At 39.6% G+C, this 26,545-nt stretch overlaps 1 protein-coding gene across 7 annotated transcripts in view; it reads right to left on the reverse strand.

Annotated features, from left to right (window-relative positions):
* PRR16 (proline rich 16) overlaps positions 1-26,253 on the reverse strand; it is a 191,163-nt gene extending 164,910 nt beyond the window's left edge. Inside the window, exons 1-2 of one of the 7 annotated variants that reach the window (XM_059416688.1) lie at positions 26,112-26,253; positions 25,551-25,712 (exon numbers count right to left, since the gene is read on the reverse strand). In XM_059416688.1, the coding sequence (XP_059272671.1) occupies positions 25,551-25,709 (159 nt within the window). In that variant the 5' untranslated portion in view covers positions 25,710-25,712; positions 26,112-26,253. The other 6 variants (XM_059416692.1, XM_059416689.1, XM_059416691.1 and 3 more) reach the window with 6 other exon arrangements.
* Between the last annotated feature and the right edge of the window lie 292 nt (positions 26,254-26,545).

The following is a 26,545-nucleotide window of genomic DNA, read 5'->3' on the forward strand; positions in this document are numbered from 1 at the left end:
ATACACAATGGAATACTATGCAGCCATCAAAAGAAATGAAATCTTGCCATTTGCGACAACATGGATGGAACTAGAGCGTATCATGCTTAGCGAAATAAGTCAAGCAGAGAAAGACAACTATCATATGATCTCCCTGATATGAGGAAGTGGTGATGCAACATGGGGCCTTAGGTGGGTACGAGAAGAATAAATGAAACAAGATGGGATTGGGAGGGAGACAAACCAGAAGTGACTCTTAATCTCACAAAACAAACTGAGGGTTGCTGGGGGGAGGGGGTTTGGGAGAAGGGGGTGGGATTATGGACATTGGGGAGGGTATGTGCTTTGGTGAGTGCTTTGAAGTGTGTAAACCTGGTGATTCACAGACCTGTACCCCTGGTGATAAAAATATATGTTTATAAAAAATAAAAAATTATATATATAAAAAAAAACACACCACACTAAAAAGTCACTAAACACCAATCAAAATGGCAAAGATAAAAATTGGGACAACATCAAATGCTGGTGGGGATCAAGGGAAATAGAGGAACTGGATCACTCATATATTGCTGGTGGGACCACGAATGGTAAAGCAATTCTGGAAAACTGACAGTTCTATAAAATTAAACATGCTACTGACATACAATCTAGCAAACGCACTCTTAGGCATTTGCCTAAGAGAAATAAAAATTTATGTTCATACAAAAACTTGTATATACAAGGTGCCTGGGTGGCTCAGTGGATTAAGCTGCTGCGTTTGGCTCAAGTCATGATCTCAAGCTCCTGGAATGGAGTCCCACATCAGGCTCTCTGCTCAGCAGGGATCCTGCTTCCCTCTCTCTCTCTCTGCCTGCCTCTCTGCCTACTTGTGATCTCTGTCTGTCAAATAAATAAATAAAAACTTTAAACAAAAAAAAGTTTAAAAAAACAAACAAAATAAAACAAAAATAACTTGTATATACATATTTCCAGCAGCTTTTTTTCTTTATGATAGCTCGAAACTAGAAACAGCTCAGACATTCTTCAATGGGTGCGTGGTTAAATGAGGTATGGAAGATACATCTTTACCACAGACTATTAGTCAGCAATAAAAAGAAACAAACTATAATTAACCTTTGAAAAATAAGGGTATGAATAGCATGGGTCCACTTACACACAGATTTCTTTTTTTTTTTTTTTTACAGCATAGTACTATAAAGGTATTTATGTTTCTTTGGGATTATCTTAACAACATTTTCTTTTCTCTAGCTTATTTTATTCTAAGAATACAGTATGTAATAGGTAACATACAAAACATGAGTTAATCAGCTGTTTATGCTATCAGCAAGGCTTCAGGTCAATGGTAGGCTACTGCTAGTTAAGTTTTTAAGAAGTCAAATTATATGTAGACTTTTGACTGGATGGGGGATCAGTAGCCCTAACCTACTAGTTGTTTAAGGATCAACTGTATTGATATAAAAAAAAAAAAAAACTGAATGGTCTTGGCTGAATTATGATTTACAGGAAAAATGCCAATCCCAAAAGGTAATATTTGGCACGAGTCCAGTTATGTAGCGATCTATGGTAAAATGGTAAACAGTAGAAATGGAGAACAAAACGAGTGATTGGCAGGAGTTTGGGGGCAGGTGGGAGCAGTAGAGAAGTGTGTGGGGCTATAAAAAGCCCATATGGAGAGATCTTTGTGGTGATGGAACTATTTCATATCTTGACTATATCAATGTCAATAATCTGGTCATGATATTGCACTAGACTTAGTCAAGTCTTAGGACTTCAATTACCACTGAAGCAAACTGGGTAAAAGTACATGAGATATCTCTGAATTATTTTTTACACCACATGCAAATCCAAAATTATCACAAAACAAAAAGCTTAAGTGAAAATAAATGGCTTTTTGATGGTGATGACCTTCCCACAAGAATATGCTTTCAAAAAGGACCTCCTCCACCCCTCCCTAGAAGAGGAGAAGAGAAAACACAAAAGCAGCACCTAGTGTGAGCCCCAGTTCCTACTCTGTGGATGTGAACTGCCCAGGATGCTATGAAAACATGACCAACTTCAGCCACACCCAAGCAGTAGTTATGTGTGTTGTCTGGTCTACTGTCCTCTGCCAGCCTCCAGCAGAAAGAGAAAGGCTTACAGAAGGAGGATCCTACAGAAGGAGCACTAAAAGCACCCTGAATCAAAGATGACTGGGATTTCCCATTCCAATAAACACAGTTTAGATTTTTAATTTTTTTAAAGATTTTATTTATTTATTTGAGAGAGAGAGAGAGAGACCAAGAGAATGTGGGGGGGAGGGGCAGAGGGAGAAGCAGACTCCCCACTGAGCAGGGAGCCCAATGTTGGACTTGATACCAGAACCCTGGAGATCATGACCCGAAGGCAGATGCTTAGCTGACTGAGTCACCCAGGTGCCCATATTTTAGATTTTTTAAAAAAGTTACTTATTGAAGACTCTGGTAAAACAGCACATAAAGAAAAAGTGTAACAGTTAAGGGATAAAGTGCTCGTAACACAATCAATAGGCTTTTTGTTTATTTCAACTAAAAAAATCAAACAAACAAAAACCAACAATCATTCCAAAAATGAACCTTAGAAAACTGAACACAGTGTATTCTTCACATATGAATTAAAAACAAAGGTGAATAAAGTGATTGCACACTATGACTTATTAATTTCATTTTCATTTTTTATAGTACCATGTACACTTAGGAATTGTGTCATTCCAACTCACTGACTGGAATCAGATGTTCCTATGGGATTTTGCTATCAAGGCTTTCTGATCTTGAAAGTAACACCATTCCCTTATACTTGTATACACTGTAAAGAAAGAAAATTAATAAAAATAAAAATAAAGAGTATGTGCCCTTAGGTCTTATATCTAAGATAATACAAAATATGTAAGAAGAGAAAATACTCTTCAGTATTTCTATTTGAGAGAGAGAGTGCACAGCAGGGAGGGTCAGAGGGAGAGAGAGTCCCAGGCAGACCTCAGCTGAGTGTGGAGCCCAATTCAAGGCTCCATCTCAGGACCCTGAGATCAAGACCTGAGTCAAAACCAAGTGTTAGATGCCCATCTGACTGCGTCATCCAGGGACCTCTCTTTAGTATCTCTAATGTATTTTCAAGCAAAGAGATTTCCAAGAAAACTAATCACAGAACCTAATCATTTTCCACTCTTTGTGAGTGATTTCTCATGCTAAACTCAATGTAAGAGTAGAAAGCATTAAAAACTCATTTTAGACTAGTTTATACCAACATATATAAAAGGTGCACTAGTAACTCATGGATGAACTATTTCACTGCAGTTGGTCTGTACTTTGCATGATAGATCATTTCTCTCATTTCACAGAACTTTAGGAAACCCACAGCAGGCACAGATAGCAGGCGTTACAAGCTTGTAACAATCCTGTTAATGCCTGCTTTACGTTGGCGTTCGCCATCATTCAAAGTGCATCTTCAACAAACGTATGATGAAAAGTGCACCTAATTACGTGCATGGTCCTTTTATAATTTTTGGCTAATAAAATGCCTCAAACTGACGATAATCAGTATTTATCTTAATACTTTTTTGGGAACTATGGAAAAACAATTTAAGGAAAAGTGTGAAGCAAATTGTTACAAAAGTGCAGTTATTACACAAGATCCGAAGAAACACTTTTAAACCTACTCTTCTAAATGGGCTAAAAATTATCCTAAAATAGAACAGTTTAGCAAGTTAATTAAGATTTCATTGTAACTGCAAATTAGTAGATGTGCGTAACTGCCATGTTATTAAAAGAGAAAATGAGAAATAAAAATCTATATGACATATTTCATTCAAGAAATTCAAAACAGCATTATAGTATTGTTTTCTAATCTGTATCGACAGAATTGAAGACGAATTCTGACAGTCTCCTATTTCTGCTTACAGTTTTAAGGAATGAAACTTCATGGTTCTTTACATTGAACACTTGAAATTAAAAGCCATTTAAAATGTCTTATGTATTTGCCTGTCTTCTTAAAACAGAGTATGCTACTGGTAATGTAACTTTATTTGGAGAACTTGAATAGTTGTGGACTCGAGATGTTTTCTCTTACTAAAAATATGGTTCATTGTTGTTGTGCATTTGCTCATTTTTTAATAGGCATTCTGGGTTTTTCCTAATTGTTGGGCTTTATGTTTCTGTTTCACACTAGCACTGGTTTACAAGTCTCCAGTGGGAAAAGAAAACCTGCAACCCATTCTAATTTGGTAGCTATAACCAGCTATGGGCTGAAAACAATCGCATGTTAATATTTTGGGCCAACTAAGAACAAGCTGGAATTGACTGAAAGAAAATAAATGTTTTAGTGCATGATCTCCGCATAAATTAGTTAAGAATCACTTAAGTCAATTACATGCATTTCTTTTCTCTCTTAATTTCAGGCCATCAGTTATGCTCTGGCACTTGAGGTTGTCAGAAATTTGCTTTCACAAAAAGCTAAATGGTGTATTATGGTTCTATTTAAGTTTTATTGACAAGTACAATCGAAAGTGATGTGTCCGTGAATTTATTGTAGGGTAAAGATTCCATTGAATGTGAGCTTCTTCTTTTTATGACACATCCCACCATTTAGTCAATCTATTCAATCAAAAAGAGTGTTTTCTAAAATTGCACCACAGAATACTAGTCCTGACAGATGGTCTCCAAAAAGCACAATCCTCACTCCAATAAGTTTAGGAAATAGTGCTGAATAGATTGAGTATGATAAGTCTTCCCTATATGCAAGAATCTGTGTGTGTGTGTGTGTGTGTGTGTGTGTGTGTGTGTGTGTGTGAAACTTAGCCAATGAAATACACATTCCATAAACCCTATATTGAAAAACAAGCATCTGAAAAGGGACAAATTGTGGCCAAGACAACAGTGGGTTCATTAAATCCCAACTGACTTTCTTCATCATGGGTTTATAAGAAGACTTCACTTCCCTTGCATTTAGGTTTTTACTTCAGTTCCATTTGCATAGGCAATCTGGGCCACTTGCAGATGAAATGTAGTAAGTTCTCCTTTCATTCTTTTTTTTGCCTGGAAACCACTGAAATAATGCACCGAGACAGCAGGATTACGAAAGCCTGGGTCCCTAAGCAGTTTGCACCCCCCACCCCAACTTGCATAGGACAGTGCAGTGTGTTGGACAAATAAACCTTTGTTGAGTTCACTGACATTTCAGGGTTAATTTGTTATTGCTGTATAACTTAACCTATCTTAACCAATACAAGAGTTGGATTCTGAAATAACAAGAGCAATGCAAAGAGACTTGATAGATGTTGATAGACTTGATAGACTTGATAGACTTATAGATGTTCAGACATGGAAAATTTCTTATTCACTCTTTATCTCTACATCTACTTGTCAAGAAACAAAGATTATGTTTTACTTTCATAGATATTCATTAAATATCCTTGCTAGGCTACTATGTGATAGGCACTGCTCTAAACTAAGAGGGTAAAGTAAGATAAAATAAACATAAGGCTCTTACTCTCCTACAGCACACGTTGGATTGAAAGGAAGAAAATGCCCAGTGGGAAATACATTCATTAAGAAAAAAGTGGCAATTTTCTTATTAGATAATTATACCTGTAATTTCCATTCCCCTGCTAAATTTCATTTTAAAATATACTAAAATTACAGCAGTTATGGCAACAAAAAAAAATGAGCCATTACTCACATTTTGTTAGAATGACAGATCGGGTATTAAATCAAATATGGATATTTCTTGGTTCTCTTTAGTAATGGAAACCTATTTGAGTGTAATCATTAAACTATTTCAAAAATTTATTTTGGAAAAGAGTTATTCTAGGCAAATTGAAATAAATTTCACTTAATTCCATAAATTTAAACTTCTCTTTATCACTAGCCAAATTCTGTTCGCTGAAGCAACACCCCTGCTAAAACGATTTTCTGAAATTTGAAGAAACATCTCATTTCTAAATTACAGTCCTAGCCATGTTAATGCATCACTTCCCACCTGTATTACACAAGTAATATGCTTTCTATAATTTATAGGAACAATATTAATATACTATTATTTTTAATCTTTACTTTCAAAAAACAAAATCTCAAAGACTTCCTATAGAATTTTATAATGCATACCTGTGTACTAAATACTTCTCCTAAACTAATAATGGAACCAGTATCTGTAATGATACATTTTAAGATGCTGGTAAATTGTGGATTCTTTTATTTTTAAAGATTTTTTAAAAAATTGTATTTATTCGGCAGAGATCACAAGTAGGCAGAGAGGCAGACAGAGAGAGAGGGGAAGCAGGCTCCCTGCTGAGCAGAGAGCAGATGCCAGGCTTGATCCCAGAACCCTGAGGTCATGAACTGAGTCAAGGTCAGAGGCTTAACCCATTGAGCCACCCAGGCGCCCCTGGTAAATTGAAGGGGGTGGGATTATAGACATTGGGGAGGGTATGTGCTTTGGTGAGTGCTGTGAAGTGTGTAAACCTGGTGATTCACAGACCTGTACCCCTGGGGATAAAAATATGTTTATAAAAAATAAAAAATTAATAATTCAAAAAAAAATTAACGAACATCAAAGAGAATTAAGTCAGCCAAAGTGCTATCTATCATGTACTTCATGGTCTGAAAGTACTTGAGGTCAATGCCAAGTGGAGGAGTACTACACAGGGTGGTGTAGAGGAGGCCTTTTGAAGACATAAATTTAATCACCTCTCATACATTTACTGTTGGTAACATAATAAAATAAGACCATTTTATAATTGCAAATGAGATCAAAGTTTATGACTAAAAAGTACTCAGTTGGTTTACCTTTCCTCATAATTTAAAACAAAAAATAAAATAAATAAAGCAATTATCACTTTGTGTCAAATTAGTAAATAACAGCCCATTTTCAGGTTCACTAAATACTATAACATAGTGATCTAACTCTAAGCAACATGACCTTATTGTTACATTTTCCATTCAACATAGCCCTTGTCTCGTTTCTCTTTTCTTTCTACAATTCTATTGAGGTATCAGTGCTTGTTCAGTAAATCTAATTTTCCCTTTATCAGTTTTCCTGAGGAAAGAAGATACATGATCAGGAACTAATAAGAACAGCATATGGTTAGAAACACTTCAAATCTAAGAAGGAGCTAAATATGAAAATAAAGGAATTTACACTGTTAGGTAATATTAAATTATCAATATATAAGGTATGACTTCTTTTTAGTAGAATGACAAAAAGAAAGGTGTCATGGCTAGAATTTGGGTAGTTTTTCAATAACTATACCTCCCCTAACCCCCACCAAAAATATCCTAGAAGTGTTATTGGTCAACCCAATATTCAATATGAAGAATATGAGAACCCAGGTAATCTAAGAGGCTGTCGGTGAGTAACAGAATTCATTAGATATTATGAGCATTAGTGACTTCAGAAAGGAGGTGGTACACACTATCTGTAGTCCAACAATCCCAAAGAGGTGTGTTGTACCATATTATTCTCCTTATTTTAAAACAATTTAAGTCCCCAACAGCACACAAGGTAGCCTGTTATGAATAAGGTTTACGTACTGAACAGAAATTCCATGGAGTACATAGAAATTAAAAAATAGTATCTCTAGGAGTGCCTGGATGGCTCAGTCATTAAGTGTCTGCCTTTGGAGGTGCCTGGGTGGCTCAGTGGGTTAAGCCTCTGCCTTTGGCTCAGGTCATGATCCCGGGGTCCTAGGATCGAGTCCTGCATCAGGCTTTCTATGCAGTGGGGAGTCTGCTTCTCCCCTGCCTGCCTTTCCCCTTGCCTGTGTGCACTCTCTCTCTGTCAAGTAAATAAAATCTTAAAAAAAAAAAAAAAGAAAGAAAGAAAGAAAATAGTATCTCTAGGAGTCATTAAAAAAATAACTTTCTGTTTTTCTATGTCGTGAGATGATGAGAAACTGTGAGCTCAAAAGTAGCATCAAAGTAGTTTAAAGTGAGCATCAAAGTAATTTAAAGACTGTAGGGGATTAATCAAATATAAATAACATAATTTTATGATGTTGGGAAAAATTAACTTTCAGTAATAGTCTCTAATTTTTAAAAATTGATAAATACTAATATTTAACTTCACAATTAAAAGTGTCTTTTTTATATATACCAAGCAATTATTAATATTCTATATTAAATGACAATAATATATATTACTTCTTTTTACTTATTTGTTATTCCTAGGGATATCCTGGTTATTTCTTAAGATAGTTTGAAAACAATGCATTTAAATCATGCTTCAAAATGGCAAAGAAAAATTATGTCAGTTATTTAAATATTTTAACTTCTATGTTGAAACACATTTCTCTAGTTATATAGTTTTTTTCACTTCATATATATTTAGCATGTGAAAAAGTTTCTGTTCAAATCCAAACTGTCTGACTAAAATCCAGATTTCAGTTTTAAAATTGAAGAAAAATTTGTAATATGGTATTGTGTTTAAAGCCAGAAGCCAAGGGGTGCCTGGGTGGCTCAGTCACTTAAGTGTTGGACTCTTAATTTCAGCTCACGTCATGATCTCAGTGCCGTGGGATTAAGCCCCATGTCAGGCTCCACACACAGCATGGAATTGCTAGAGAGTCTCTTCCTCTGCCCCTCCCCCCCACACACACTCTCTCAACTAAATAAACAGAATCTTAAAAAAAAAAAAAAATGAAGACAGTTGAAGCTAAGAACTCCAATATTCTCTCTTACTGAAGTGGACAGATTAAAAATATGCATACCAAAAGACAGAGATGACCAGATCCCTACAGGAAAGGGGGGAAAGAGACTATGTTTTTCATATAGTAAGTCAAAAGTTCAGTAACCAGACAATATTATCTCCTGAGCAACATAACAATAACATCAGGTTAAGAAGGCCCTCTTTCTATATTAATATCTGTTCTTTAGTACTCAATAGGCTAATTTTGAGTACTCATATTTTTTGAACACTAGAGGGAGTACATAAAAGGAAAAGAAGTCAAATACTGATGCTACCTAGTTCTTCAATGCTTTACATAGTATTGTGTCGTTGCAACAAAATGCTTGCTTACTTCTTACAGATATGGTGGAATAATTAAAACGTTTCGAACAGTATCCAATATCCCTTTTATATGTCATTTTCCAGTTAATTTAAAATTTATGCCTGTTGGCAAGAAAGTTACATAATAGTTAAGAAATAGCAAAACAAAACAACATGAATGCATTTTTTAAAAAGATTTTATTTATTTATTTGTTGGACAGAGATCACAAGTAGGCAGAGAGGCAGGCGGGGGGGGGGGGGGAGGAAGCTCCCCGCTGAGCAGAGACACCCCCCGCCCCCGATGCGGGGCTCCATCCCAGGACCCTGAGATCGTGACCTGAGCCAAAGACAGAGGCTTTAACCCACTGAACCACCCAGGTGCCCCAAAGTGAATGCATTTTAAAGTAGACATTCATTTTCCTTATTTTAGTCTACATATTCCATTAAAGAGAGTAAAATTATATCTTAAGCGCTTTGAAGAGTTTAAAATGACATGCCTGAGCCTAAGGGAATAATGGACACTTTCAAATCAGCACCAGACTTTTGTCTCAAGGTGAAGCCCTGAGGTTATGCTGCATTTAGGGTTTATATAGACAGGCTGTCTCCAGAATTTCCATATGGGACGGATAACATGGGAACTAATGGTTGGGGGACCAGAAACATGAGGACTTAATGAATTAATATTTTTTAAACACTCTGCCTCACACACAGTAAGCATTCAATGTATCAGATATTACAGAGAGAGCCTTTGTTCATTTCAAAGAATAAGAATATGGTTTGAGTTCAATGAAATGCATTCAATGAAGGTAACTACATAATGAAATTGAAGTAGGGGAAACAAGCCCTCCCTACAGGCAACCCACATGTGTAATAGGAAGATTAAAAAATCCACACAGAAAATGTTTCATAAACATCTACTATATGCTCCTTCTTGGTAACTAGGAGCTATGCAGTAGAAAGTAAAGGTGATCGTTTGACCCTTAAGAACATCGATGGAACAGGAGTTGGAAGAGATCCAGTCATTCATTCATTTGTTTAATGAGCCCATCTCACATGACGACCACTGCCCTAGAAACTTGAGATGCCTAAGGGAATAAAATAAAGATCACAGACCTCCAGAAGCTGACATTCTATAGGTAGAATACAAACAAATAATAAGCAGTAGAAATAAATTGTTCAGTGCTACAGAAGCTGCTAAGTATTAAGAAAGGGAGAAAAGCCTTAACAGGGAAAGAAGGATAAAGAATGGTGGACCATATAAACACAGACAGAGTTGCCAGGAGACGCTACGGTAGGTGACAATGGAGTACATCCTGAGTGAGGTTCAAGGGTCAGAACAGAAGTGGAGTGCTGTGAACATGGGCATGGCACAGCACGATTACTGTGGCCGAAGCAAGAAGAGTCAGAAAGAAAGCAGAGAGAAAGGAAGCGGGAGGGTAACAGGTGAGGAAGGAAATGTTGTGAGCCTCAGAACCATGGTACATACTGTGACTCTGAGTGACATGGGAAGTCACTAAGGGGATTTGAGAAGGGTGATGTGCTGTGGCTTGACCCTGACTGTGAGTGGGAAAAGGGCTGAAGGAGGCCAAAGAGAATAGTCAGGAAGTCTTCTGTAGCAATCCAATGGAGAGGGGATGTTGGCTTAGACAATGGTGGCAGAAGGCAAGAAGAATCGGTCAGATTCTGGAAACATTTTAAAGACAGAACTGACCAGACTTTCCAATGAACTATAGACGATGCATGAGAGCATGAGATGTTAATGATTCCAAGGTCTGGAAGGATGGAAACACCATCCACTGATACAGGAAAGACTATAAGGTATTAGGTTTTGAGGGACGAAGGAGATCATGGTTCAGTTTTGGGCATGAGAAGTGGAAGATGTCTTTCAGACAGCCAAGTAGAGATATGTCTTCTGGGGAGAAGACCTCAGAAGAAATGTCTGGGCTGATGACCTAGATCTGGAAGTCATGGACCTACCCGTGGAATAAAACCATAAGACTGAACATGAACACCAAGATGAAGAGTGTAAATTTTTTTTTTTCCAAAAGAGAATCAAAGTTTGAGTTTAGACACCTGAGAGGAGGAAGGAATAAAGGTAAGAGAGGAAAAGAAATCAGGTGAGAAAAGCATAGTAGTCTTCAAACTGAGTGAAGAAAGATTATTAGGGATGTGCAAACTCTGCCAAGGGATTAAATAAATGAGGTCTTGAAATCAACTATGATTAAATAAGGAGTCGTTGAGGTTACAGCATATGTTCTGATCGGAGTGCTTTTATAAAAGGATAGGTAATAGGTGGTGACAGTAGAGACAACTCTCAGGGGTTCTGTAAAGGAGAGCTTGGAAGTAGGAAGGTAATTTTCAGGCAAAGTTGGGTCAAGAGAGGATTTTGCTATTATCTCCATTTTCATCTGTCTACTGATGGGCACCGTATGCGCCAGAGTGAAAAAGGGAAGGTACAGAAGAGACGGGGAGGTCTGCCAGTGATTTTCTCGAGTAAACGATAAAGGACAGGCTCTCCTGCATATGCAGAATGACTGACTTTCAGCCCTTAGCACCTTTAATAAGTATTATGGGGAGATGGGTCCTCAAATTCAAATTCCTCATCGGATAACAAGAATGAGACTTGAAAAATGTCTTATTGAGATGACATGTTTAGTAGCTAACAGAGAAAGGATACTAGATGTCTTTAAGAAGGCACAAATAAGGAATAGTTGTTAAGCAACAGAAGTAAATGCCAAGCAGAGGCACAGTGATGAAAAAGAGGACTATGGAATGCAAGGCGGGATAAAAAACGGAGATGGTGTCAACGTAGTCAGGGATGGTCTCTGGGTTATTCACTGAAGGGAAAACAAAGATAAAGTCAAAGAGGAAAAATGGGACTCTGGATGTAAGCTGGGAGGCTGGGTTTGTTCATCTGACATTTTAAGTATCAGGAGGATAGTATATGATCTTTTAGGTGGGGGAGTGGCCCAAAGAAAGCAGTGCATTAAGAAGATTAATCTGGCTGTGTTTAGAGAATGAATCTGCAGAGAACAAAGGAGTTAGCTGTAGGGCTATTAAAACATCTTCAGTGAAGTTTACGGCAAAGGGATTATGGAGGTGGCTGTGGGAAGAAGAAGGCAGCCAGTCTGAAATCCCTTTTAGGGCTTTTCTGATAAGGCAAGACTTATCAGTGATGTTTTGCTCTTGCTGCATCCTGCACTTTTCTTTCTGAGTCCTTACTGCTCCTTCATATATATGATTTCTGCCTGTATTTGAACGATGTGCCCACACTAGCATGTAAGTTCCCGATGAGAGGGGCCATGCTTGCTTTTTCATTTAACTGGCCTTGCAGAAAGTAGGCGTTTAAAGAAAATGGCTGAATAACTGAAGATGATATGGGGCATATCAAAGAAGCTGATAAGAAAGCAAAAGGAAAGAGATGACAATGAAAAAATGTGGAAGACAGGAAGACAGGAGAAAGAAGGAACATACAAGAAAGAGGAAAGTGACAGATGAAGTAGAGAAAGGAAAGGAGGGAGAAGAAAAATAGAGGACCCTGAAGTTAAAAACCCAGAAAACAGTTGCCACTGGGAACTGGGAAGCTGATTATGGACCATAGTTTACAGGGAGAAATATTCAGTCTAACTCTACCACGTGCCCTCCATATTGGTGACCCTCTCTGTCTTAGCTCCCCTCTATAGAGAGCAACCTTATAATAACTTCACAGGTTAACCAATGGGTGCAATCCCCTGAGTTAATTTAGAACAGCTCCTGGTGTTCTAAATGATGAACTGATGTCCGTCATGTTCAGCATCACCATCACGGTCTTTCTTCAATAGCTTCAACGGCTTCAACAGCTGACACATCGTTTGAACCTCTCCTATCTCCTATCTCTACACAAGATGCAGGAGGAGGATAAGACAGATTGGCAGGGGAGACGAAGAGCACTTTCCTTCCAGCTGAGGCTGCCGCTGACCCCACTCGGGAACCATGAGGAACATGAACATAGTCACTTAGCCGTGGCCACCGCCATTGCCTCTGCGGAGTCTCCCTTGTTTCCCCCGAATACTAAAACAGACCTGCACTTAAATTCCTTGACATGTGTCGGTTTGACTTTCCATTGTGAAAAACGGCAAAGGAGATAGGAGAAGGGCTGAATGGAAATGAGAAGGTGCCTTTTCAAAGTAGGTTTAGTAAAGGAAAATAGAATTGGATAAATGTAGGGGAAAAACACCAGTAATGGTTGGTTTAAAGAGAGAGAAATACTGAGATAGAAAAGAAACATAAAATCCCAATGCTTGATGGATAAACACCAAATAAAGGCATAAGTAAATAGAATGGTGGGTGAGGAAAGCACTATTAAGTTGCACAGAGCCATGGTTCTTGACCACAATGAGTCCCCTCTCTCCTAGGGAACACCTGGCAATGTTTAGAGACATTTTTAGTTCTCAAACTGACATTCTCAGTGGCTACTGGCATCTAGTTAGTAGACACCAGGGATGCTGCTGAAGATCCTACAATGCACAGGACAGCCTTCAACAACAGAATTTTCCGCCCAAAGAGCCATGTTTGAGAAAGCCTCAGCTAGAGAGTAAAAGGTAGAGAAGAAAAGATGGAAACAGATCGGACCCTGTCATTCCTCTGTTCAAAACTGCAAAGCCTCCATCTTTTTTTTTTAACAATTTTTTTGAATTTATTTATTTTGAGAGAGAGAGAACAAGCATGAATGGGGGATAAGGGACAGAGGGAAAAGCAGAGTCCCCGCTGAGCAGGGATCCCAATGCGGGGCCTGATCCCAGGGTCCCAGGATCACGACCTGAGCTGAAGGCAGATGCTTAACCCTAAGACTGAGACCCCCAGGCACCCATGTTACTCTAGGAGTTATGATCCTTAGACATGTCTCCTCATGCCCCCCGGGACCCCTACCCATCCTTCCTGCCTCACTGGCCTCTTGGCTATTCTGCAAACACGCGGGACACTGCTGTTCCCTCTACCTGGAAAAGTGCTCTCCTAGACACCCATACAGGACCCTCATTCACCTTCCAGCTTTTCTCTGATATTGCCATGTCTCTTTCTCCGCCAGGCTTATTCCAGACCATCCTAGTCACAGTGGTACCTCCTCCCCATGACCATGTCCCCCATTAGAATCTTCTATTGTGTTCTAGCACATTCTAGGATTTGACATAATTTGACAATTACTATGTTGGTCTGTTTTCCTCATCTCCATCCCACCCACTGTATCAGCTCCATGAGGAATTTTGTTGGTCACTACAGGCCCTGCTGCTAGGAAAGTGCCTGGCATACAGTAGGCTCCCAACAATTACTTGCTGAGTAAATGAATAAAGAGGCTCAGACAAATTCAAAGAATAGTAGCAACAATTACAGATACACTAAAGTGCTCACTCTATTCATGGGAACTGTTTTAAGGGCTTCACATATAGGTAGCCTTTGAATCTCTATAACTAGTCTACGATGTAGGTAGAATATTCATTCCATTGCCATTTTAAGGAAGAAGTGAAGTCAGAGAGAGGTTAAGAAACATGTCCAACATTGCAAAGCAGAGCAATATGAAATGGTCCAGCTGAGAACCCGCCCTTTAAACGATGCCACCCTCTTTGGCAACAGAGCCTTAGAATTTTTCTATTACTAAAAGAAAAAGTAAGTCTAAATTATTTGTCAGGAACATCCAGCTTAGCCAATCAAGGAATAATCAAACTTACTCTTTATTCTACCCAACAACTGAACAGATACAAACTTATCATTGCTATGTGACCTTTAAGATTCCAAGTTAATTTCCAATTATGTATAGCTTGATCACTGTCATGGAAAGTAAAAAGCCATAGTTGCCTAGATATCTTTTTCAGCGAATGTCAGTTTTTAGCAGGTTCAAGGAAGTTAAATTAAAATGTAGAAATCATATACTAACCAAGGCTTGGTTGTCACAATGAATGTAAAACAGTAATGATTAATTTTAACAAATCTTAAAGAGAACAAGACCCGGTCACTAATGGTTTCCAACCATGTCCTTATTTCTTGGGTAACAGACGTGTCTCACAAAAGTGACATCTGGTGTTGGCAGTTTGTGTTTTTATGATATGTTAGCATCGTATGTAAGAGCACTGGGTGTGGTGCATAAACAATGAATCTTGGAACACTGAAACAATAAAATAAAATAAAATAAAATAAAGAATGCCATAATGGGGAATAACAAAGCAAGAAATGTCTGAGTTTCAAAGGCCTGCCCTCATGTTCGTCTGATGTATCATTCCAGGCGTTAGCATATGTTTTACAAAGCAAATTTTCTAAGCACTGAGAAATCAATTAAAATGGAAAGCAACATGAATTTCCTCCCATATTTGCATTCTCTGGGTAACATTATGGCCCTTTACACATTCCACATTGCCTTAGAGAGCCTTCTTTCTCCCCCATAGAAGGGGCTCCCTACAACAGATGACTTCCTTCAGGGCCAGGTCCTTGAGCTGATTCATGATTGTGTCCTTTATGGTCTTTAGCACAGGGTCCTACATGTACCAAGAATTCAATAAATCTTTCTTATTTTGTGAATTAATGTCATGCGGGAAAATGTGAAAGCAAACAAGGAAAAATGCTGTTCTGGGAAAAGTTTTAAGAAAAGCATATGCTTAATTTACAATAGGTTCTGAAAATATTTTGTCCTATGGATGATGTACTCAAACACTTACTATCTAAAAAAAAAATAAAATGTGGGGCGCCTGGGTGGCTCAATCGGTTGAGCGTCTGCCTTTGGCTCAGGTCATGATCCCAAGGTCCTGGAGTCGAGTCCCCATTTGAGTCCTCTATCAGGCTTCTTACTTGGTGAGGAGCCTGTTTCTCCTTCTTCCTGCCTCTTCCCCTGCTTGTGCTCTATCTCTCTCTCTGACAAATGAATTAAAAAAAAGTCTTTAAAAAAAATATGAGAGTTAGCCTTTAGATACATGGGCATTCAATAGTGTGGCAACAGTAGTAAAGTGTTAGTGTGTGTCTGTGTGTGTGTGTAGCAGAAGGAAACTGCTGATGAACTATCTACTGGGCCCCACCACAAGCATAAAAGGCATAAAATTTTCCGGGCGGAAGGAGAGAGAGACTCTTAAACAGACCCCAACCCAGCGCAGACCTGGACACAGGGCTCCATCTCATGATCCTGAGATCATGACCCTGAGATCATGACCTGAGCCTAAAGCAAGAGTTGGACACTTAACCGACTGAGCCACCCAGGCACCCCCTCTTTTTTTTCCTTTTTGTAGAGGCAGGTCTTGTAATCTTGACTATTAAGGAGCTGGGTTTAAAATAACTACCTGAAAATTAAAAACCAAAACAAAACACAAACAGTCATTTGTTTTGTCTCTTTTCCTGTGTTATTCTTACCTCCCCAAGATTCTCTAAGTTATTTGCAAAACCTTATTTTCATATGAGCTGTTGTTCCAGGAGAAATATCCATGATTGTGTCAAACTTTCAAAGGGCTCTGTGATAATGGAGGAAAAAATTAAGAACCATTGCTGCTAGGAAGTAATTGATCTGAGAGAGAGAGAGAGAATAAATATAATAATATATATTTATTTATATATATTTATATATAATAAATGATATATTTATATTTATAATATAATATATAAATAAATATAATACATATCTATATATTTTACTTGGTATTTTTCTGCAGCATGAAAATAGTTGGAAATTTTAGGATAAGATTTGATACTAGGCAAGAGGCAAAGAAATGCCAACATATCTGTTCGCTTTTGTGTAGTACTGGAGAAGAAAATCTGTTGGAAATCATCAAATTTGCTTTCTCCAAGCAAGTATGGCATATTACCTGAGAACCTATTTATAGTGTGCCAAACACTCTAGTAACAGACTCATTGGGCACAGGTATGTAATGTATCTCCACACCCTATTCTACAAGTAAACATTTATCCCAAACACCAACTTGAAGTGTCATTCACAAAGGAAGAGGGAAGACAAAGACCATAAATATAAATTTTGCCTGAACAATGGTATCGTTTTTACCTAACGTGGGGCTTAAAAGCCGAATTCCTTTGGAATCTGCATGTCCTTCCATCTTCAAAAACAAAAAAATATATATATAGCAAATAAAGCAATATGTGTCCTGAGTTGACAGGACACCTTGTGAGCCTGCTTTGGCCATTACTTAGATATGTCCCTTACCTCCTTTTAATTAATGTCACCTCTGTCTCTTAGTAAGAAGTGTTTAGTCTGGGTTCTCAGGTCTTATGGGAAATGTTAGTCTAAAGCACTTCATCCTAAGGAACTAACTTTGCTTAGAAAGAAAATATTTCTATCCGTATTATGCTGGAAAAACAAAGATTTTAGAAAAAGGTTGTTTTGTGTATCGCCTTTTTGTACGTGGGAAGAGGCATTGCCTGAAAATTGCTATCACTGAAATCAATATGAGAAATCTGTATATAAAAATACACATGACCTTGTTAGTCATCTCAAAAAGTTTGTTTCTGGTAGAGAGTTCAACAAGCTTTTCTCTTCATCAGTCATCGCATAAAGCCATGAAACCCCAAACATCTCCAAAAACGTAGCAACAATTTGGTAACATCAAAAGAAATTGTTACCGAGACAATTTGGTAACATCAAAAGAAAATAAGGTTCTCAAATTCTTTTAAATTCATTTAAAGCAGATGTATACAATACTAAATATCACCAAGTACCCATTTTAGCTGTTCCTTTATTTGCTGTTGTCATATAAAAATGCTAAGTAATGCTGTCATTAACATTTTTTGAATACTAAATAGGTCAAAAGTAATCCTGTAGCACCTATTTATTTGGACAACGCAAATTTCAAGGTCTAACTGACTCATTAATTCTGCCTTGAGACTGATGTCGAAAACTCTGAGTGTAACCCAGGGAAAACAATGACTATTACCACAAAATAATAATAAACCACAAAACAAAATTAAAAAGATTTATTAGCCTCATATAAAATTTAAAAAAGAGTGTCTGGTATATGAATGGATAAAGAAGATGTGGCATACACAGGTAATGGAATATTACTCAGCCATAAAAAGGATGAAACCTTGACATTTGCAAGGACATGGATAGAGCTAGAGAGTATAAGGCTAAGTGAAATGTCAGTTACAGCCAAACAAATACCATATGATTTCACTCACATGTGGAATTTAAGAAACAGAATAGGGGCGCCTGGGTGGCTCAGTGGGTTAAAGCCTCTGCCTTCGGCTCAGGTCATGATCCCAGGGTCCTGGGATTGAGTCTCGTATTGGGCTCTCTGCTTGGCAAGGAGCCTGCTTCCCTCTCTCTCTCTCCGCCTGCCTCTCTGCCTACTTGTGACCTCTGTCTGTCAAATAAATAAATAAAATCTTAAAAAAAAAAGGTTAAAAAAATAAAAGAAACAGAACAAACGAATGAAGAATATAAACAGAAGAGACAAACAAGAGAATAGACTCTTTCAATACAGAGAACTGGTGGTGGCCGGAGGGGAGGAGGGTGGCGGGATGGAAGAAATAGATCAAGGGGATTAAGAGTTCGCTTATCCTGATCCACACTGAGAAAGGTACAGAATTGTGAATAATTATATTGACCATCTGACATGCATATAACACTGTATGTTAATCATACTTAAAGAAAAAAAAATAAAGAAACTGTCCACAGATACTGCTGCTGGGAGTAAAAATTTGTATAAACTCCCTGAAAGACTGTTAATATGAATCAAAAACTCTAAAACTCCTACTCTTGACTTCTAAGAAAATGTAAACAACAAAACAAGTTAAGAAAAGTCACAGAACTGAGTGATTCAATTCCTGGACTTTAGTACTAAAATATCTGGCATCAAAGACTTACTTCACTTACAAGTCAAGTGACCTTGGGCAAGTGACTTATCTCCAGCCTCTGTCTTCTTATCTGTAAAACTGTATAACAATATTATCTTTCTCATATGTGTGTTTTGGGCATCAGAAGATTTAATACAAACAACTATACTTAGTGAGTACAAGGCAGACAGTAAAAATCTCTTTTAGCTATTCTTATTGCCAGAGCTACTCTAAAAGTTTTTGTGATACTTAACAGCCACAGAAATTTATAAATTAATAGAATGTCCAACATTAGGTGAACATATAGCAGATCTACATAATCCTTATGATCTACTCCTTAACAAAGGAGAAAATATCCCTGCATATAGTTTAATAATTTTATGACTTGACCCATGTTAAAAATATGCATACAAAAGGATCCAAAGGAAACACAGCAAAATGTCCAATGTGTCTACTTCCGTTGGGCATTTAGGATAATTTTAATTTTCTCCTGTATAATTTTTAGATTTTTCCAAGCTTTCTCTAGTATTCATATATTCTATTACTTCTGAAATCAGAAAGAAAAAAAAAAGGAAAGGAGTTCTTTAAAAAACTAATACCCATGGGTGTGGGTTTGGGGAAGATTGATTAAGTAGAACATGGAGGATTTTTAGGACAATAAACATACCCTGTAAGATACCATGATGATGGATACATGTCCTCATGCATTTTCCCAAACCTGTAGAATGTACAACACTAACAGTGAGCCATATTATCAACTATGGATTTGGGAGGATTACGATATATCAATATAGACTCATCAGTTGGAATAAATGTACCACTCTAGTGGGAAATGTTGATAATGCGGGCGGGGGGGGGGGACGCAGCGCATGTGTGGAGATAGAAGGTATTTGGGAAATCTCTGTGCCTTCACTTCAATGTTTCTGTGAACCTAAATCTGCTCTAAAAAAAAATCTTAGAAAATGAATTAAAATGAATTAAAAAAAAATTTTAGAGGAAAAAAGTACTATTTGTTGTTTACTCATCTTTTATTTTTAGCTTAACGTCAGTTATGCACATTTAATCAGACTGAATCAGCAGCCTACCAGAATTTTACCCCTCTAATTCTCAAAAATTGCCCAAGAAATTATCCAGGAACTAGATCTACAGAAGGATCTGTGGTTTAATTTGTTTGGGAAAATATGTTTTACTCAAACTTATATTACTCTCTTGCCGCATTTTGATTTACATACCTGAGATCCTTAGAGAAGTAAGGGTAGAAAAACTTAATCCAGGTAACAATGAAACCTAGTTTCATTGGTTTTATTATATATTTACTTCACTATTGGCTAAGGCACATTATCTATTTATTACCTTAAGGCTTTCTGAATTTCCTATCAGCTAATTCCTTGAGTCTTGAATGATTTTAATGCATTGAAAACAGAGACAGTGAAAGATGGTTACTGGTTATCTTTATTTTCTCAGAACCATTCTGCTCCTTCACTAACATGCTAAGCCATCATGCTTAGGACAAGAAAAATTTCAAAAACATTTTGGCATTTGGTAAATATCCTTGAGTTTGAGGATGCAGACTGTTGTATAAAGTAGCAAAAGTACAGCTATTGCAACGATTGAATGAACTGTGAAATTTCATTCATTCCCGACTTTAGAACTTGGGAAATACTCCAGAGATCATTCTCTATAATTTGTTCTAGTAATGAATTTTATATGCATGGACTTATTCACCAAAGAATACTTGGTAGGATTTCCTAAAGCAAGAAACTACAGAACTTCACTCAGCAAAGCCATTTAAAAAGCAGAAAACATTTAAAAACAAACATTTTGCAGTTAATTATTAATTCTATGACTTCTGTTTTCATCAGTCCCCAAATGGATCATTTCTAGTGGATTTTCAAACTTCTCAAAATTAAACTTTTTTTTAAAGATTTTATTTATATATTTGAGAGGGAGAATGAGAGAGAGAGAGAGTGCATGAGAAGGGGGGAGGGTCAGAGGGAGAAGCAGACTCCCCGCTGAGCAGGGAACCCAATGACCTGGGTCAAAAGCAGTCCCTTAAGCAAATGAGCCACCCAGGTGCCCCTCAAAATTAAACTTAAGTTTAATTTATTTCCCTGTATGACCTCATATGGAAGATCATGGGTGTTTACCAATCCACAGGCACAGTACTGACCTAACTTGCCACCTAAGGAGTCTGACCACTGAGTTGATCTCAGGCACAGAAAGAATAATTTATCTTAACTGGGTCCTCTCTGAGAGACATATGTATTCACAAAGCTTAGCAATAAATAAATAAATTTTATATAGACATATAATTTTATACATAGATATACACACACATATACAAATACATGTAATTATATGTATCAAATATTTTAAATTTATTTTTTTAAACAAAGAAATAATATATGCATATATTCAACCCATTAGCAGTGTTTACTTCAAGTTGTAAAATGAAACACATGTTCAAAGTTATAATCAGTCAAAACTAAAAGAGAATATAGCTAGAGCAGCAATGAATTTTGTTCCCAAATCAAAGGCTCTTTACTACATATTCCAGTCTCTGTCTAACCAATAAGATCTGTGATACCATATTAAAACTAACATTTGAGGCAAAACAGTTCACCAGTGAGATCTTCCTAAAAGAACAGGTACATTGGTACCCAAAGATATCAGATTATTTGACAACTATTTTTAAAGAGTAATGACTCTTTTTTCTACATTTCTTAATAATAATAATAATAAAGATATACTCACATCTAATAAACCAGTAATGGCTAATTTCATCCCTAAAACTCTAGAGTTTCATCCCAATTTTTTTTTTATGCGCAGAAAAAAGCATCATGGAATAATACTGTATTATTATTGTATGTAACAATGCTATTTCCTGTTAATTTTTTCCCCTCTCTACTCTGCCAATAAAACCCACATCTCAAAGATCTAAAATCTTCTTTCTGACTATTCATCCCCCCAAGGATTTATCCTTCATGAGAAACTCCAATATTCAATTGTAGGACTCGGATATGTGAGGCACTGATTCACTTGTATTAATCATGACAATCTAAGTAAATTGTAAGTTCCTTAAAATTCTTACCTTACCATCATTTTTAAGCTGCTTCTTTTTTCACCAAAGGCTGACTATCTTACTAAGTACATGGCAAATGTCACCGTATAAATCTACATACACTAATTCTTATTCTCAATTCTGTTTTTTATTCTCAAGCCTGTTAGACCAGAGTCAGAGTGGCCACTAAGAAGAATGCCTTTTCACACTATTGATGTTCAAAGACAGGAAAAATGCATCCCAAGCTACTGCTTTGAGTTCACTGGGACCAGAATCTACAACTTGCTCATTTTGGTAGTCATACAAAGATAATATAGTACTTGGCACATTGTAGGCACTGAATAAATATGTTGAATTATACTTCAGGATTTTCCATTATACTACAGAAGATCAAAAGACCCTTACTATTTCTGAAAAGTCATGTTATTTAAGATTTTACTATTTGCTGAGGATAGAATAAAACTGCCCTTAGACTTTGCAAAAATGCTGTTCATCATCTTCCAATATATAATCCAATTGTGAATGATGAAGCAGTGGATAAGTAAATAGCTAATCATAACTCAGTATAATGCGGAGTTTTGTTCTAATTAGTATAATGTTTCTAGCAGCTATTATTATATTCGAATCTACTCCAATACCTGAATATTCTGATGACTCAAGTCCAGAAAACTTCTAAAAAGAAAAATCCGTTTTGAAATAACCTCAAAGGTCTAAAGCTGTTGGTGCAGAATTTATGCAAAAAAAAAAAATTCAAAAAAGGATATTGCATTTTAGAATAGAAGAAGCAAAAAAGAAAAACAAATACCATACAGTGACTAACATAGTGATCTAGTCATAATCAGCTTTTAAAAAATTTCTAATTTCTGCTCCAAGTTAATAAGAACTGTCTACTAATTTATGTCAAGATATGGCATGGCCTAAGGGCACAGCATTGCCAATAAAGGAATTAGAATTCTAAGTATAACAGTTTATGTTTTTAATACATAGCAGTGGCAAGCTGACAGAATACTGAATGTAACAATTGATGAAGAGTGAGGTTCAGAGCTGCAAGTCATAGCTACAGAGACCAACAAGTTCTGTGATTTTACAAAGTTTTAAGTTACCCCTCCATTCAAAACTCCATCAAAGGCATGTTCAATCACATGTGCAGTACTATCTTAAAAAGATAAATGCTGGACAACTGCAAGATGTCATAAGTTAAACATGCCCTACAAATACTTTTCTCAAAATAACTATCATTCACGTTATATAAAAGGCCAGAGTTCTGAGATTTGGCCTTAGTAGACACAAGGCCATGTGCAAACCCAGGACAATGATAGCCTCAAGAAAGTAATTAGCAACAGCATCACAGCCTTTATCATTCATAAATTTCACTCTCAGGGTAAGATTTTTCCACAAACAGGCCCTGGCAGCCAATCAAAGATCCCAAAGCATTTAAGTCAAAATTTTATCTCTCAATCTGTCCAGAAGATAGATCCTTTCATTTACTTGGTTGTACATTATTTACATTTCCCCATACGTTTTGTAAATGACCTGTTTTTGTTTTTGCCCTTAGGGAAGGCTCAAATAAAAGAAGACAAAGAAAATTAAAAAAGGTGAGAGATCTGCATATTTCCTGACTGACCTCTTCGTGATTCTAATGAAGAGCCCTAGGGGAGGTTAAAAGTTTTCACCCTATATCTACCTGGTCTCCAGATGTCTACAAGATAATGAGCCCCAGCAGAACCAGGACTCTGCAGTTTCTCCTTATTTATTCTGTCTAAAATAGACAGTGGAGTGACACATCATAATATAAGGAAGTATGTGCCCACAGAAGCAGAGTTTTGACTGCCTTTCTCTTAATTTCAGCCTCTTCCCCAAGACAACAAACACCTTACTTTGCTGATGTAGGCTTGCCACATCCCCCACCGGTAGAAACCTCAACTACTATAAAGCACAGTTCTGCCAAGGGGAGCAAGCCCAAATTTGCTCATTTTTTAAAACGCCATAATGTTTCAGATGGAAACACAGCCTGACAAAGATGTCAAATAAAAGAATAACAAAGAAGAAACGAACAGCATCTTTAGACTTGAATTGCAATGCACAGCCTCGCCATCTGTCAACCAGTTGTGAAGCAATGATCCCATGAATGCCCTGTGCTCACGGACAAGTTAGATCCTTGCACCCATCATCTGTGTCAGTCCCCACTCTCAGGACCTCAGTGGTAATTACGTTCTGTCTCTGGAACAACCTGCAAAAATGGCATGAGCCACTGGCAAACCCAACCCTGCCACTGAATGGGCCATTTTCACAGGTTTGCATTTGGTAACAAATGCGGAGCTCGGTTCCTAGAGGGGATAGGAAATCCGGGGAGTAGGGGAGTTAGGCTGGGGAAGGTGGGGGTGGAAAGGGGACCCTTTCTTAGCGTTTGTATGGGAAACTGGACAGAGGAGGGTCATCTCCAGAGGCCAGGCGGCCAATCCACCCCCCAGTCTCCTCCCCCTTGGCCTCAGAAAACAGGAATACAATTTTGGACCTCGAGTATTTACCACTCCTTCCCTTCCCGGCCGCGGCCACCACCTTAGAAGTTACAGGCTTCGCTCTCGCACAACTGCGGGTGCGGACTCCCTGACCGAGAGCCAAACCAGCCAGCCTTCGCGAGCGGGAACCGCGGGCTCTCGGACTCCGCCACCAGCTCCGCGACGCCACCCGCTGCCGGCGGGGCAGGCTCGCGGGAGACCCCACCTCTCCCACCCGGCCCTCCTCCCCCCCCACCCCCGCCGCCGGGAGCAGCAGCCTGACTTACGCAGCCTCAACCCCGGCACCGCCTTGGCTTCCTCGGATCCCAATCACAGGGGTAGGGGTGGGAGGGCACACGTGGAACGAGGGTCAGGGTGAGGGGAGGGGGGAGCGGGAAAGAACGAGACAGTCCGGTTCCCAAGAGCCAGGACGCAAGTGGCAAGACCCTGCTGCACGCCCACCACACACACGAACGCGCTCACCGACGCGCCCCAGGTTCAATGCCAAGTGTCTACAAGATGGGAGGCAGGAAGGAGGTGGGGTGGAGGGAAGGCCCGGAGTTACTGGGAGCGGCATTCGGAGAGCTGAGGATGCTTCAGGAACTGCCAAAGTGAGAAAGTCCCAGACCCCCACCGTCTCCATCCCCAAGTCTCGGCTCCCCTGCCTGCCGCCCGGGTCTTCTTCTTTCTAGCCGGGCTCCAGAGGCGGGGAGGCGAGTCGGAGCCAAGCTTCCCCTGGGCTGCCCTCCCCGGCCTGGCCCAGGGCCCGGAACCCGGCCCCCCTCCAGCCCGGGCTTGGGGAGATTGCCAGGCAAGGAGCGACTTGCCAAAGGACTCTGGGGAAGCAAGAGGGCACGACAGGAGCATTTTGCACGCTCTGGCCCGGCTGCTCATTTCTTCCTCTGTCGACACACCCCCAGTGTGCCCCCTTCCCGGACATTACACGCACACACAAATCGAGACACGCACGCGTTCGCCCTTCCCACCGTCCCAGGTCCATCGATTAAAACACTAGTTGATTTCCTCCTGATTAAAAAGAAAAAAAGGAAAAAAAAAAAGTGCAACAACTGTTCTCCGGAGTCGCCCGAGCAAAGAAAGTCCGTCTGCGGGCGTCTTTCTATAGTTTTCCAGGAGTTAAGAAAACGGGCGGTCTCCAGTGAAAACGGGACCGGAACCCCGAGGGGGCGAAAGGTGACGAACTCCTTCCCCACCCCCGCGCCTCTCACCTCCTTAAGTTCCTTGGCCACGTCCTTCAGGTCGCCCAGGACTAATTCCAGGTCCTCCACGATGATCTTGATCTGCTCCTTCACCTTGGTTTTGGAGGCTGCCGGCGGTCCCTCGGCTGGAGAGGACGAGGAGGGGGTCCCCTTGGACTTGGCTGACATTCTCTGGGGGCAGGCGAGGCAGGTCAGCACTGGCGGGCGAGCGGAGGCTGCTGCGCGCCCCCGTCCCTGGCGCTGCTGCGGCCGCCGCGATCCCCCCACATCCTGGACGCTCCTTGGGCAGCGGCGGGTGGCTGCGCTCGGCGCTCGGCAGGGCGGCCGCACCGTGGTGCTGCCATCAACTCCCCGAGACGCGGCGCTCGGCGCGGGGCTGCAGACGGGCGAGCAGCGCGCCTGCGCCTCCTCCCGCCGCCGCCCGCCGCTCTCGCGCACACACGCGCTCGCTCCCCGCCCGCCGCGCCCGGGGCTGCCAGCTGCCGTCCCCGCCGCCCGGCCCTCCGGGAGCCCTGGCCCCGCACCTGGGCGCCCGCGCGCTCCGCGCCCTGCCCAACCCCGGCCTCGAACCTGAGCTGCCCTCGTCTCCGCAGCCCGAGGTGGGCTTTCTCACGGCTAGCCCCGCTGGCTTCCTTCTCGCCCGCGGGCAGAGCCATGGAGCCCCGGCACACTTTGTGACAACATGCAGAGAACCACAGTAGGGCCGGCAGTTGGATTTGGGGGCGGGGGGGGGGGGGGGGAAGGGGTAGAAAAGCTACCCTAGGTGTTTACCCAGGACCAGAGTGTGTTCGGAAGGCCTCCAGTCATACTCCTGGTGACCTGCGAGTTAAACGGAGGTGTGTCTACTTCTGCATGAGAGAGGGAGAGATGTGCATAAGTGATGAGCCCTCGCCCCCGGAATAATGAAATTCAACCAATACTCTTGAAAAAGTTTGCCTAATCCTGCTGATTCCACAAAACTAACAGCGGATTTATTAATTTCAAGTCTTCACACCAAAAATTCC

Source organism: Mustela nigripes, chromosome 12, assembly GCF_022355385.1.
Source record: "Mustela nigripes isolate SB6536 chromosome 12, MUSNIG.SB6536, whole genome shotgun sequence".
NCBI lineage: Eukaryota > Metazoa > Chordata > Mammalia > Carnivora > Mustelidae > Mustela > Mustela nigripes.